General features: G+C 47.5%; 1 protein-coding gene across 4 annotated transcripts in view; it reads right to left on the reverse strand.

The window, feature by feature from the left end:
- LOC119857280 (NACHT, LRR and PYD domains-containing protein 3-like) overlaps nt 1–15,949 on the reverse strand; it is a 258,531-nt gene that overhangs the window by 61,856 nt on the left and 180,726 nt on the right. For 3 of the 4 annotated variants that reach the window (XM_043516752.1, XM_038406002.2, XM_038406005.2), the window contains exons 11-12: nt 9,883–10,053; nt 709–876 (exon numbers count right to left, since the gene is read on the reverse strand). In XM_043516752.1, the coding sequence (XP_043372687.1) occupies nt 709–876; nt 9,883–10,053 (339 nt within the window). The remainder of the gene's footprint in view (nt 1–708; nt 877–9,882; nt 10,054–15,949) is intronic. The other variant, XM_038406006.2, reaches the window with a different exon arrangement.

The raw sequence follows: 15,949 nt of genomic DNA on the forward strand, positions 1-15,949 counted from the left end.
AGGAGTAGAAGGGAGTTAAAAAGTCAAAAGACACTAAAAAAACACAATTAGATTTTTTTAAAATCTCATGATTTCAGGGGTCTAACTCAGGATTTTTGATGTCTTCATGTTGGCGATACTGGATTGTTGTTGTTGTTTGTCTTAAAATAATTCTATCTGTAACATCAAAACATGCTGCATCTGGGATTTGCTAAAAGCCACCAGACTCTGTCCTCAGCTGTGCCAATTTCAACTCAGCGCTGATGAGGAGACTGAAGAAACTGGTTACAAGTCACCTCTGCACTCCTCTGATCCTGGGCCAGGTTGGGGACAAAACGACCTCTGATCTAACACAGAGGAACCTCAGGGCTGCCCTAAGGTACTCCAGATGCTGTGCCGGCCTAGGAGAGGTGGAGCACCATGCACTTTACCCTGGATATACACCTCCATGTTCCTCCACACCCACTACATGGGGGCAGGGCAATCCGGTGATGGGTGGTACAGAGCTGGCTGTACCTGCATTCTGCCACCAGAGGATTACCCTGAGTCATGGAGATCCTTGGTTTTCCCTTTAGAGCAGCTGCCCAGCTGCTTTCCCTCTCAACAGGGGCTGAAGCCTGAGCCCACAATGTTCACTGTAGCATGTTGTGATCCTCCCTGGTACCCTGAGTTTAACTCCCAACATCAGTGTTACCAGGCACAGACTAAAGGGAGCTGGTTGTTACTTACTGTAGTTTCTGTAGTTTGCAGTTTGGATGTTTTAGCCCCTTACACAGCAGCCGCACTCCGGCCTCTCCCAGTTTACCCCACAGATTCAGCTCTGTCAGGCTCTGGCTGGTTCTGAGAACAGGGGCGAGATCCTTGCAGCCAGCGGCTGTGACACCGCAGTACCCCAAGCTGCAGGAGAGAGAAAGGCAGAGAAGGGGGATCAATCCGTGAATGGGGCTTGTCACAGCTGGTCTGACAGGCGGCCCCACCCACCAGCCGCTCTGCCTGACCAATCAGCATCGAGAATGAGCCAGAAATCCTGCTACAGATTCTGTCCCAAGACCCACCTCTTGTCCCGTGAGAGACAAACCGTGGGTGGGACTTCCTGTCTAAACTCCACCCCTTGCCCTTTACCATTCACCAAGCAAAAGCAAGAATAGGGAGAATGGCCTAGACACCTTAAACCTCTGCCACGGACCAATGAGGAATAAGGTGTGGGGTAAGACTTCTTCCTAAGCTCCGCCCCCTCACCCTTTCCATTGGCCAATCAGAACTCAGAAAGAGTAAAAAGTTGCCCTTTAAGTCCTGCCCACTCAGCTTGACCAATCAGGTTGGTCTTGCCACTGATCAGCTCCAGGATGGTGCAACCCAATCAGAGCAGGCCCATTGCTACAGGGAGGCTGTAGGGGGAGCCCCCTCCCCAGGCAGCTGGGCCAGGCTCAGAGCAGGAGGAGCTGGGAGATCCTGCCTCTCCACACCCCTGCAATGGCTCTGCTGCTCCCCTGCAGGACACAGACGTCTCCTGTCTCTGCCTCCAGCTCTGACCCTCAGGCCTGGGAAGGGGAGGCAGCTGCCAGGCCCAGCACTGGCAGCATCACACCCACCTTCCTCTGAGACCAGGGATCAAAGCAGGGGAGACAAAGAGAAGAAGATCCACATGGCAGGGGGTTCCCTAAGGTTTGGGGAGGGAAGAGCCCCTGAAAGGAAGGCGACTGTGTGACTCTGTTGGCAGGCCTGTTCCGGGGTCTCTGGAGGGGTTATAAAAGCAGAAGTTTTCCTGGTTTCTGTAACCCCCCTACAGAGTCTAGGCTCCTGATGGAGCTGCCAGCCAGCTGAAGGGGTAACCATGGCAGCAGGCTGACTATGACCATGTGCACTTCAAGGACCACCCGCAAGTATAACAGTCTTTGTCCTTCTTTGAGGCCTCACAACGAGCGCCCTGCACACCCAAACATGATCCCACACCCACCTGCTAAATCTTGCACACATATTGAGAAACCCCTTCCACCAGAGCTGTCACCTGCATGGCCTCCTTCATCACCTCATTTGACTTAAAATATTGTTACTCTACCAAATGGGGAGGTGTGACGGGACCCCCGGGGTGCGACCTGTGATTGTGGGAGCGCTGTGTCGCCTTTACTCTCTATTCTGGGTTGTCTCTCACAATGCCATACTGATGGCAAGCAGCAAACCCCTCCAGCTGCTGTTACCACTCAATACAACTGCATGTGGAGCCCCATATCCAGCTAGATTACGTGAATGCTCCCAGAGCCACTCATGAATTACAGAGAAAGGCCTCAACCAAATCCCCCCAGCTCCACGAGTTGTACCTTAGGAATATACCATCTTGCACAGCTCAAGACCCTTTCTTGAGAAATGCAAGTTTACTGATTGGAAATTAAATGGAAAGTGGATATACACCAACCTTTGTAACCTAAGCAGATTTACCAAGCACTTCAAACTCACTGGTAAGGATAAACATATAACTAAGTTTATTGATTACAAAAGGTTGATTTTAAGTGATTAGAAGTGATAGGCAAAAAGTCAGGGTTAGTTACCAAAGAAAACAAAACAAGTGCACAGTCTGAATCTTAAACCTGTAAGACACTAGGTAGTATTTAGAGCAAACTGTTTTCTCACCCCACTGGATGTTACGGTTCATAAGATACCAGGAGCTAGTATCTGGGCGCTTCCCAAACCCGCAGCATATTTTAGTGACATCCATACAACATAATTCTCATAAGTTTATATTAATTAGTTATATATATATTTAGATGGAACAGTGGATTTCAGCAGATCATAACCTTTCCCATGATACCTTACATGGCATGCTTTATATGCAGTATCACAATTACATACAAATGATGAATAAGGGGGTTACAGGGCACGCCCTCAGAGTGTAGAGTGTCACAGGACAGAAACCGCAACATTTGGGAGTGGAAAAAGTCACTGAATTTCTACAAGGGAGCGAAGCCCCCATGCCTTGGTGAGCACCCAGAGTCTGGAAGGGTTTGAGGAGACCCCAATGTATTTTGGAGGCAGAAAAAGAGGAGCCTGTAATGGAGGGAGGGGAGAGATTCTAAGATTGGGTTGAAGAGGGGGAGAAAAACCGAAAGGCATATGTGGGAATCTGAGAGGATGAAGCCTAATTTGGGGAGGGGTGAAAAGAAGAGGGCATCCAATTTGAAGCAGAAGAGAAGAACCCCACAAGATTTAAAGTCTAAAAGAGAGAGAGAGAGAGACAGAGGACACCTGAGAAGGTGAGGAGAAAGTCCATCGTTACTGAACTCAGAGGCAAGAATAACCAGATTTTTCTTTCTAACACAATGTTAAGTGTAAAATAAAGGGTTTTCAGTCCTGATTTAACTATAAATCTGAATGCAAACTTAATCCTGCCATTGCTTATGTCCCTAAATACATTCTCCCATTGAATCAAGTTGATGCTGGGTGATACACAATATAGTTGTGTATGCATCTGTTGGCAAATAATTATATCTATTTAAGGTTTTGTGGTTTTGATGCACTTCTATATTAACAAATATGTAATCTGAGACACTAGAAAGATATTCCAGTGCAGAACTCCAGATGAACACTATGAATGCTCTTATTAGTCTTATTGCATGGAATTTTGCCTTCAATTATACTGGAAATGGCACCTGACGTTTCAAAAATATTTGGGAGACAGCCACCCTCCAACTCCAGGCAACTCTACCTGGATTTTGTTTTGCCTCTTCATAGCTTTCAGATGTTTGTTTGTGTCTGGTCTGGTCAGTAGTCAGAGCTTTTTGAATTTTTCTGACACACTTCTACAGATCACGTGTATCATGGTCAGAAAATTAATCAGTAGTACTGGCCCTAATTTTTAAATGCTGATTATTAAGGAGCGCTACTTTAAAAAGCACAACCATATAAAAGAGAGGCTGTGTCCAATCCAAAAAGCACATTTCTGAGACAAAAAACACAAGAGAATGAGAACAGTTCTCTGCAAGAGAAAGGAAGCTCTTGTAGTTAAAGCCCTGGCTCTACCACAGACTCCCCCATGTGACTTTGTGCAAGTCAGTCTATTTTTATGGGTCTCAATTTTCTATCTGGAAAATGGGAATAATTATATTTCCTTTGTCTCTCTGGTCTGTTATAGCAGGGTGATGCTATAGTTAAGGTTTAGACCAGGTTTCTGTTTAAAATTCCACTCTTCTAACTCAGATTGCCTTGAACATTGGTGAGCCTAATGGCTGCTTGGGATTCTGTATGTGTTCCAGACTATTAGACGATTGACCAAGTTGTTCCCAATATACAGTCTCAGGGGAAAAACAGCTTTTCTTAAAGGTGACAGATTTCAGCAGCCTTTTTGTGCTCACATGGTGTGTCTACACTGCAGTTAGACACCCACGATTGGCCTGTGCCAGCTGATTTGGGCTCCAGGGATCAGGATATGAGGCTGTTTAATTGCAGTGTAGCTTTCCAGGTTCTGGCTGCCAACTTAGGCTCTGGGATCCTCTGACCTCAAAAGTCCTAGAGCTCAGGTTCCAGCCCGCGACTGGAAACCTACACTGAAATTAAACAATCCTCGCAAGCTCAAATCAGCTGACACAGGCCAGCCATCAGTTTTTAATTGCAGTGTGGACACACCCACAGATAGCAATCAAACCAGGGCTCAGATCATTGCGCCAGGATGCCCAGCGCTCGAGGCTTCCTCCAACAGAGAGTCTGGCATCCTCTGGAGAAAATCAATTAAAACTTTATGTGAAATTGTGCTTCTCTACATTACAGTATCAGAAGCCTCCCCTTCGAAATGACATTTTAAATGGATTAAACTGATCATCTGTGGACAGAGGAGTTAACAGCATTCTTAGCCTTTGCTATTCTACAGCAACTGGATAGCTCAAAGGAATAGTCAGTCTTCCCTTGAGCCTAACCCCAAGTCAGCTTGACCTCCCACTTGGGGAGGCATTTGGAAAAGACAGGATAGCAGATTGTTAAAATGTGTGTCTGGATAATGTGTTATTTTTGGGAAATGTAATCGAAGTATTTTTGGAAAAAAAAGTAATTACATGAATGCTTGCTGGCAGGGAGGGACATTTTACAGGTGCAGAAGTGTGGGAATAAGGTTAAGAGGGATTTGGGGCTGCACTAAGGGGAGGGGAATAAATGGGGATGGGTGGCAGAGGAGGTGAGGGGGCTGGAAGACTCAGGTGAGGGGGAAGGACACATGGAGTGAGTGGCAGGGTGCTTGGGGAGAATAAGGGAACAAGTGCCTGTCAGCCCCACATTCTTCCCTTCTGTGTGTGCCAGGATCTGGGGTATCTGAGCCCCCTTCCTACCCCCCCCCCCCGCATGTGAGCCAGATTTTGGAGGGGTTGCATTTCTAAGGGTGTCTGAGTCCCACTCCCTCTGTTTGTGTGCCAGGATCAGGGGAAGCCCTGCCCCTCTGGGTGGGTAGTTTAGAACAAGCAATCTCCGATCCAGCACCAAGCACACTGCTGAGACTGGGATGAGAAGCTGGGCAAGGGTACACCCCTTTTCTGGGCCTGGCACCAAACATATTTGTGAATCCCCATGGGGGCAATGGGGCAGGGCATGGAGAGGGTGGCCCCATTCCCCCCAGCACTGCCTCAGGGCACTGTTCACAAACCGGCAGCCACCAGACATACACTGCCCTGTACTGTCCGTGCACCCTGTCCCCTAGAGGCAGACCTGCACTGAGTCTCACACACGCCGCTGAGCACCCTCCTCACTCAGAGACCCCCCCACAGACCCCTATGCCCAGCACCGCGCTGCTGAGACTCCCACACAGACCCTATCATAGCACCCCCCTTCCCAAAGACTCCCTAACAGACCCTCTACAATTGCACAGCGCCCTGCACAACACCACCCCTGCCCACAGACCCCCACAACTGCCCAGCACCCTTAACTGCCTCCCCACCACACTGCACAGTGCCCCACCAGACCCCCTACACCTGGTGCCCCAAAGAACACATGGGAATGAGTGGTTGTGGGGAGATGCTTTGGTGAGCTCAGATAAGAGAGACGGGTAGGGATTAGGGCAGTGGAGAAGTAGGAGGGGTTCGAGAATGTTGCAGCCCAGCTGGCCAGCTTACCTCTATTATATTCACTACTTTGCTTTATATTCTGCTTTATTATATTCAACAGTAATGCAAGGAACCTACAGGTGCGTATCCTGTAAGACACTGGCTTCAGCAGTTAGCATGGGGCTTGAGGCCTACAACCTCTGGCACAGATAAACTCAGGTTACTCATACATTTTGGGGAACTAGAAATAGAGTGTAGGGGGGAATTTTGTCCATAATGAGATTAGCCAACCACAGAACATGAACTAAGACCAGGTTCTGGAGGTTTTGGATGGGACATCCAAGAGTGCCATGGCAATGAATTGACGTATATGATAATGGGGTAAAATTCATGAATATACTAACCTGTAGAAGAAGGACACCTGAACATTGGTAAGGGGAGGTGGAAATACAAATAAGGAAAAATGGAGAAACCCCTACTGAATAGGCATTAGACATGGTAAATGTCAGTGTAACATATTATAAAAGTAGCATCCCAGCCTCTGGGCGGTGGAAGAGGGAGAGAGAGACGTAGCCCTTAGGAGGGGCCAGAATGATGGCCTCTGGTGAAGATGGCTTTTCCCTTCACACCATGGCAAAAAGCTTGGATTCCCTTCATACCTTATCTGATTCTGTGGTCACTGGGGAATCTCTTGGGGTCTGCTGTGCCAGCTATCTATGCAGAGCCAGGGCAGCACGCAGAGGGAGCACATGCATGCAGCCGAACTGTTATCAACATTCGACAGAATGACATCTGACAACAACAGGCAGTATTGCCAATTGCAGAACTTCAAAAGTCAGACTTTATGATCCCAAAATCATGATTTAAATTAATGCTTTTGTGTTTCTTTTTCTTAGCCTGCTAGTTCCTGAGTGTGTAGGTTACACATGGTTCACATTCTTAATCTTTTCTCCACAATCATGAGGGCCTAGAAACATAATTATCAATAAATTTTAAGCTGAAATTCTAAATTATTCACATGACTCCAGAAGCTGAGGCCCAAAAATTCCAGGTATTGTAATCATCACAATAAAATGGCAGGTGATGCTTTGCAAAGTGGATTGTGTAATATGGCTTCTAGCACTTAAGTTTCATGAACATATATGGTCAGAAAACAGTAAGACTAGAATACACCCCACACACAACAGCCAGCATGCGTCTCTCAAAGGGAAGTGTTGTGTTTAACCAGTGCTTTAGAAGCATAAGCCACAATATAGTCATCATCCATGAGGACAACCCCTACCCATGACCAATCAATTGCAATTTTGGGCTCTACGTTAATCTCAAGTTAGTTCAGTACTAGTGCCCAGTGACAATATATATATTTTTTAATTCCCTAAAGCTTTTCTCTCATATATGTTATCCCAGGGCCATCCTCTACATTCTGAGTAGAACACTCAATTGTGAGACGTTAAGGCTCATTTTGCTGAGACATTTTAACATGCTGTCACAGGATGCACTGTCCCTTTAAGGGAGCAGCCAGGTTTAGCTCTGTGGTCTTGGTTTCTACCCTGATGGGGGTTTCTGGTTGGTGTAATCCATAGGGACGCCAAAGTGCTACTCTGGTTAAATAGCTCTGCCTTAATAATCTTAACCATATAAAAGAGAGAATGTCCATTAAAACGGCACATTTCTGAAATTAAGAAAGTCAAGAATGAACACAGCTCCCTGCAAGAGAAAGCCTGGTTGTGCAGTTAAAGTCCTGGATGAGAACTTGGGAGATCTGTGTTCAGTTCCTGGCTCTATCATACACTGACTGTCTGACCTTGGGAAAGTCATTCCATCTTTCTGAGTCTCATTTTTTCATCTGAAAATGGAAATAATATTTCCTTCCCCTTGCCTTTCTCCTGGAATGAGACGATCACACATCATAAAGGGCCGTATCCTCTTTCAGGTTTCTCAGCCCAACACCAAACTCCCAAGCAGAAACCTGCCTCCAGAATAGACTGTAATCAAAGCACAATACAGACAGCAAACTCAGACTGCTTGCACAATTCCCTCCTTCCTAAAACTGCATCTCCACCAAACCTTGCAAAACCCAATAAAACTAACACAACACGTGTCACCCCACGACTAAATCTTGCTTACGTGCTAAAAAAGAACTTGGACGACTATAAGAGAACTGACTGGTGACACCTGCCAATAAAACATGTCTAGTGCCTAACACACTGAGGCCGTGATCGTGGCTGGGGCACTTAAGCAATACTGTAATACACGAATTAAATGACAAATCTTGTAGAATTCAGAGTTAAGGTTGGCAAGTGATAGCTTATGCCCTTCTCACACTTTCAGAAAACTAGGAAATAGAGAGTGAAGGTAAACACCCACACAACCTTAACTCTGCCCCCTCTGGAGCTGGCAATAGCCATTGGGAATAAGTGCATGCACTCCAGATAAATTTACTGTGTTAGGTGTAACTGTATTGAATAGTGGAGGAAGAAGCTGAAGCAGCTGGGAAGAGCTGTGACTGTGATACAAGGAGCTCTGTGTCTGAGTTTTCCCCCTGTATATTCTCAAAAGAAAGAGGTACATGTGAACGATGAGGTTCCAGGCTGCATCATTCCAGTATAGAATTGTGGAGGTTGTGTCAGTAGCAGGGCACAGAATGCTATGGCTATTGTCAGTAGTGAGGTGGGATATGAAAGCAGTCTGTGGATTTAATGATGGGTAGGGGAAAGTATAGGTTGAGGTGGTAACCTGTGTGCAAGTCTGAAGGGATTGTAAAGGGTATGAAGGGTTGTTAAATTTTACAGATGTGGCATTCTCTCCAGGGAGTTGGCTCAGTGTTTGAGTGTAGGGCAAGGGCAGGTAGTATCTGTTCAGCAAATTAAATGTCATATTGCAAATGTATATGTTATGGTCATTCTGAGACATCATTCAGAGAGGGCAGGGTTTAGGTTGTGTGGGCCTTTACCTTAATTTAATTTTTCCCACATATTTAAGTTCATTCTCAGATTTCACACCTCAAAGTTGAAGGCTCAGACTGGTGTTAAATGGCCCATTCATTTAATGAGATGTTCACAGCTGAAAGAGAATACCCCATGGGGATGAGTATAGCCTGAAAAAATAGCTCAGAAATGTGAACTGCTCTGTTCATTTCAGTGGTTGTTCTCTTCCCCCTCCTCAGTGCCGCAGAGTTTCTGATATGTGCCAAGCGTATCAGGTCTTAGCTCCTTGCCCCAGTCTCAGCACTGTGTTCTTGGTGCATCTCTGAACATGTCTGTTCTAAGCTAGTGGGCAGGGATTCCCCAGATCTTGGCTCATATGTGGGGTAGAGAAATGGGCTCAGACACCCACAACAAGCAATCCTCCTGTCAAATGGCTCACATGAGGGCAGCAGGGATGGGGGAGAACACATCGCTGTAGAGGGGCTGGGGAAACCCAGATTGTGGCTCACACAAACTATTTTCCCCCTGTGCCCGTTGCAGACCCTCATGTCCCCCTCTCCAGCTCCCATCTCTCTCCTTCCCAATCCTTCTACACCCCATTTCCTGAGCCTCAACCCCTCTGCCCACCTACTTTTTCACCCCAGTCATCCTCCCCGCCTAATGAGCAGTTGCCTGTGTAGTTATTTTATTTTCAAACAATAGTTTCAGCATCTTCTGCATATTCTGCCACACTCAGATTCTATTTCCCTCCAATTAAAATCCCCCGGTAACAGAGGAAGATTGGAGCAATACGCCTGCTTCTTTTACGTCAGATTTCTGCCCTCGGTTGGATTTGGACTCACAGTGCCAGGGATGGTAAAGAGATGCAGTTATTGTAACACATCCCCAGATACCCAGGTCCTGTGATGGGTGGTTTTCCAAATAGTGGCCTCTCTCTCTCTCTGTTGGCTGTTACTTACTCCAGTCTCTGCAGTTTGCAGTTCAGTTGTATCAGCCCCTTACACAGCAGCCGCACTCCAGCATCTCCCAGATTATTACCACGCAGGTTCAGCTCTGTCAGGCTCTGGCTGGTTCTGAGAACAGGGGCGAGATCCCCGCAGCCAGCGGCTGTGACACCGCAGCTCCGCAAGCTGCAGGAGAGAAAGGCAGAGAAGGGGGATCATGATATGAACAGCGCTGGTCATGGCTGCAATGACAGGTGGCCCCACCCACCAGCCGCTCTGCCTGACCAATCAGCATCAAGAATGAGCCAGAAATCCTGCTACAGACACTGTCCCAAGACCCACCTCTTGTCCCGTGAGAGACAAACCGTGGGTGGGACTTCCTGTCTAAACTCCACCCCTTGCCCTTTACCATTCACCAAGCAAAAGCAAGAATAGGGAGAATGGCCTAGACACCTTAAACCTCTGCCACGGACCAATGAGGAATAAGGTGTGGGGTAAGACTTCTTCCTAAGCCCCGCCCCCTCGCCCCTTCCATTAGCCAATCAGAATTCAGAAAGAGTAAAAAGTTGCCCTTTAAGTCCTGCCCACTCATCTTGACCAATCAGGTTGGTCTTGCCACTGATCAGACCCAGGTTGGTCTTGCCACTGATCAGAATGGTGTGACCCAATCAGAGCAGGCCCATGGCTACAGGGAGGCTGTAGGGGGAGCCCCCTCCTCAGACAGCTGGGCCAGGCTCAGAGCAGCAGGAGCTGGGAGATCCTGACCCCCCGCGACCTCATCACAGATGTCTCCTGTCTCTGCCCCCAGCTCTGGGTCTCAGGCTTGGGGAGGGGAGGCAGCTGCGAGGCCCAGCACTGGCAGCATCACACCCACCTTCCTCTGAGACCAGGGATCAAATCATGGAAGATAAAGATAAGAAAATCCCCCTGGCAGGGAGTTCCCCAGGGTTTGAGGAGGGAAGAGCCCCTGAAAGGAAGGCAACTGTGTGACCCTTTTTGCAGAGCTTGTTCCAGAGTCTCTGGTGAGGTTATAAAAGTAGAAGTTTTGCTGGTTTCTGTAACCCCCCTGCAGACTCTGGGCTCCTGATGGAGCTGCCAGCCAGCTGAAGGGGTAACCATGGCAGCAGGCTGGCTATGTCCATGTACACTTCAAGGACCACCCGCAAGTATAACTGTCTCTGTCCTCCTTTGAGGACTCACAACGAGCGCCCTGCACACCCAAACATGATCCCACCCCCACCTGCTAAATCTTGCACACACGTTGAGAAACCCCTTCCACCAGAGAAGTCATCTGCACGGCCTCCTTCATCACCTCATTTGACTTAAAATATTGTTACTCTGCCCAATGGAGAGGTGTGATGGGACCCCCGGGGTAAGGTATCCCCCTTACTCTCTATTCTGGATTGTCTCTCACAATGCCATACTGGTGGCAAGCAGCAAACCCCTCCAGGTGCTCTTACAACTCAGTACAACTGCATGTGGAGCCACATATCCAGCTAGATTCCGTGAATGCTCCCAGATCCACACATGAATCACAGAGAAAGGCCTCAACCAAATCCCCCCAGCGCCATGGGCTGAACTTTAGGAATATATCGTCTTCCACTGCTCAGGACACTTTCTTGAGAAATGCAAGTTTATTGATTGGAAATTAAATAGAAAGTGGACATACACCAGCCTTTGTAACCTGAGCAGATTTCTGGAGCACTTCAATCAAACTCACTGGTAAGGATAAACATTAAACTAAGTTTATTGATTACAAAAGGTTGATTTTAAGTGATTAGAAGTGATTGGTAACTAACTCTGACTTTTTGCCGAAGAAAACAAAACAAGTGCACAGTCTGAATCTTAAACCAGTATGACACTAGGTAGTATTTGGAGCAAGCAGTTTTCTCACCCCACTGGATGTTACAGTTCATAAAACACCGGGAGCTAGTATCTGGGCACTTCCCAAACCCACAGCATATTTTAGTGACAACCTAACAACACAATTCTCATAATTTTATATTCATTAGTGATGTACAAATTTAGAGGGAACAGTGAGTTTCAGCAGATCATAACCTTTCCCATGATACCTTACATGGCATGCTTTATATGCAATATCACAATTACATACAAATGATGAATATGGGGGTTACAGGGCACTCCCTCAGATTGTAGAGTGTCACAGGACAGAAACCTCAACATTTGGGAGAGAAAAAAGCCCCTGAATTTGTATAAGGGAGAGAAGCCCCCATGCCTTGGTGAACACCCAGAGTCTGTAAGGGTTTGAAGAGATCCCAACATATTTTGGAGGCAGAAGAAGAGGAGCCTGCAATGGAGGGAGGGGGGAGATTCTAAGATTGGGTTGAAGAGGTGGAGAAAAAACCCAAAGGCATATGTGGGAATCTTAATTTGGGGATGAAGCTTAATTTGGAGAGGGGTGAAAAGAAGAGGGCATCCAATTTGAAGCAGAAGAGAAGAGACCCACAACATTTAAAGGCTAAAAGAGAGAGAGAGAGAGGCGAGAGAGAGAGAGGACACTTGCGAAGGTGAGGAGATAATCCCTCGTTACTGAGCTCAGAGGCAAGAATAACCTGATTTTTCTTTCTAACAAAATGTTAAGTGTAAAATAAAGGGTTTTCAGTCCTGATTTAACTATAAATCTGAATGCAAACTTAATCCCGGAACTGCTCTTGCCCCTCCATACATTCTCCCATTGACTCAAGTTGATGCTGTGTTTTAGAATATGGTTGTGTATGCATCTGTTGGCAAATAATCATATCTATTTAGGGTCTTGTGGTGCACTTCTATATTAACAATATGTAATTTGAGACACTAGAAAGTTATTCCAGTGCAGAACTCCAGATGAACACCATGAATGCTCTTATTAGTCTTATTGCATAGACTTTTGCCTTTGAAATGTCTGAAGACCTTCAAATATACTGGAAATGGCACCTGACGTTTCAAAAATATTTGGGAGACGGCCACCTTCCACATCCAGGCAACTCTGCCTGGATTTTGTTTTGCCTCTTTATAGCTTTCAGATGTTTGTTTGCGTCTGGTCTGGTCAGAGCTTTTTGAATTTTTCTGACACACTTCAACAAATCATGTGTATCGTGATCAGAAAATTCATCAGTAGTACTGGCGCTAATTTTTAAATGCTGGTTGTTAAGGAGCGCTATTTAAAAAAGCATAATCATATAAAAGAGAGGCTGTGTCCAATCCAAAAAGCACATTTTGAGACAAAAAATACAAGAGAATGACAACGGTTCTCTGCAGGAGAAAGGATGCTTTTGTAGTTAAAGCCCTGGATTAGAACTCAGAGATCTGTGGTTCAGCTCTTGGCTCTACCATACACTCCCTCATGCGACTTTGGAGAAGTCACTATCTTTATGGGCCTCAATTTTCCATCTGGAAAATAGGAATAATTATATTTCCTTCACTCATTCTTTGTCTTTATGTTCTCTTATACCAGGGTGATGCTATAGTTAAGGTTTAGACCAGGTTTCTGTTTAAAATTCCACTCTTCTAACTGTTCCAAAATCTACACGGTTACTCAGATTGCCTTGAAAGTTGGTGAGCCTCATGAGTGTCTGGATTCTGTACATGTTCCAAACTTTTAGATGTTTGACCAAGTTGTTCCCAAGATATAGTTTCAGGGAAAAAAACAGCTTTTCTTAAAGATGACAGATTTCAGCAGCCTTTCTGTGCTCACAGGGTGTGTCTACACTGCCGTTAGACACCCACTATTGGCCTGTGCGAGCTGGTTTGGGCCCCGGGAATCAGGATATGAGGCTGTTTAATTGCAGTGTAGACTTTCAGGTTCTGGCTGCCAACTTAGGCTCTGGGATCCTCTCACCTCAAAAGTCCTAGAACTAAGGCTCCAGCCAGCGTCCCGAAACCTACACTGAAATTAAAAAGCCACTGCAAGCCCAAGTCAGCTGACACAGGCCAGCCATAAGTTTTTTATTCCAGTGTGGACATGCCCACAGAAAGCAATTAAACGAGGGCTCAGATCATTGCGCCAGGGTGCCCAGAGCTCAAAGGTTCCTCCAACAGAGAGTCTGGCACCCTCTGGAAAAAATCAAATTAAAACTTTATGTGAAACATATTTTCTTATCTACATTACAGTATCAGAAGTCTCCCCTTTGAAATGATATTTTAAATGAATTAAACTGATAATGCGTGGACAGAGGAGTTAACAGGATTGTTAGACTTTACTATTCTACAGCAACTGGATAGCTCAAAGGAATAATCAGTCATCCTTTGATCCTAACTCCAAGTCAGTTTGACCTCCCACTTGGGGAGACATTTGGAAAAGGCAGGATAGCAGATTATTAAAATGTGTGTCTGGGAATGTGTTATTTTTGGGAAATGTAATCAAAGTATTTTTGTAAAAAAAAGTAACTACATGAATGCTTGCTGGGCAGGGAGGGATATTTTACAGGTGCAGAAGTGTGGGAATAAGGTTGAGACGGATTTGGGGCTGCACTGAGAGGAGGGGGATAAATGGAGATGGCTGGCAGAGAAGGTGAGGGGACTGGAAGACTCAGGTGAGGGGGAAGGACACATGACATGAGTGGCAGGGTGTTTGGGGGAGCATAAGGGGACAGGTGCCTGTCAGCCCCACATTCTTCCCTTCTGTATGTGTCAGGATCTGGGGTGTCTGAGTCTCCTTCTTACTCCCCAAATGTGAGCCAAGTTTTGGAGGAGTTGCATTTCTAAGGGTGTCTGAGACCCACTCCCTCCATGTGTGTGCCAGGATCAGGGGAAGGCCCGTCCGTCTGGGTGGGTAGTTTAGAACAAGCCATGCTCCGAGCAAGCACCAAGCACACTGCTGAGACTGGGATGATAAACTGGGCATGAGTACACTTAACCAGGCCAGATTAACCTTTTCTGGGCCTGGCACCAAACATATTTGTGAACCCCCATGGAGGCAATGGGGCAGGGCACGGAGAGGGTGGCCCCATTCCTCCCAGCACAGCCTCAGGGCATTGTTCACAAACCGGCAGCCACCAGACGTAAACTGACCCACCTGGTCCTGCACTGTCCGCGCACCCTGTCCTCTGGAGGCAGAGCTGAGCTGAGTCATGCACACCCCGCTGAGCACCCTCCTCACTCAGAGACCCCCCCACAGACCCCTATGCCCAGAGCCACCCTGCTGAGACTCCCACACAGACCCTATCCTAGCACCCCTCTTTCCCAGAGACTCCCCAACACAAACCCCACAACTGCACAGAGCCCTGCACACCATCCCTGCTCACAGACTCCCCCACTGCCCAGTGCCCCTTCCCTGCCTCCCCACCACACTGCACAGTGCCCCACCAGACCCCTTATACCCAGTGCCCCAAAATACACAACCCTCCCCTAACCTCCACTGCCCAGAAACCCCACACACAGACCCCCTCAGAAACCCACTCTCTTGCGTCCTGCCCCCGGCTGCACTCATCAACTCCACTGGGAAATGACTGTGTCTACTGGACTGACATGGCAGCATGGGTGGCGCTGGTTGTGAGGCGGGGATCACTCCAATCCCTCAGGGATGGTATGATCATCCATGACAGATCGGGGCCTGCCCAGGCCAGGTTCCCTCAGGGCCCACTTGCCTGGTGGGGTCCAGCCGAGCCCCCCAGTCCCCTCGTGCTGCTCCCCTGCCCAAGACCAATTCAGCCTCTGCACCGGTCCCAGGTGGCTCGTGCCAAGGGTGGTGGGTGGGGACCCACATGTCCCAGGCAGCAGTGTTCAGAGCCAGAGCCATACTGGGGAGTGGGGCAGACCCCTGGAACATGACCTCCACAAGCTCACCCTGCCCAGGTACACCCACTGTCCCCATGGACACCATCCTTGCCTAGCCCACATGGCGGAGTCTGGCTTCTGGCCAGCAACTGGGACCTGATGGCTGGGAGCTGCTCATAGAGCAAGGCTTGGGTGCTGGACTTCTCCAGGGATAGGGACCAGACCCAGTCGTGTGGATGGGTTAGAACGTCCATAATAGGCCCCTTCCCAGTGTGGGTCTGGCGCCGTTGTAAACCCAGTACTGCACTTGATCCATATCAGGAATTGTCTAGCACTGGGGAGGGAGGGAGACTCACTGACATGAATG

Source organism: Dermochelys coriacea, chromosome 6 (genome assembly GCF_009764565.3).
Source record: "Dermochelys coriacea isolate rDerCor1 chromosome 6, rDerCor1.pri.v4, whole genome shotgun sequence".
NCBI lineage: Eukaryota > Metazoa > Chordata > Testudines > Dermochelyidae > Dermochelys > Dermochelys coriacea.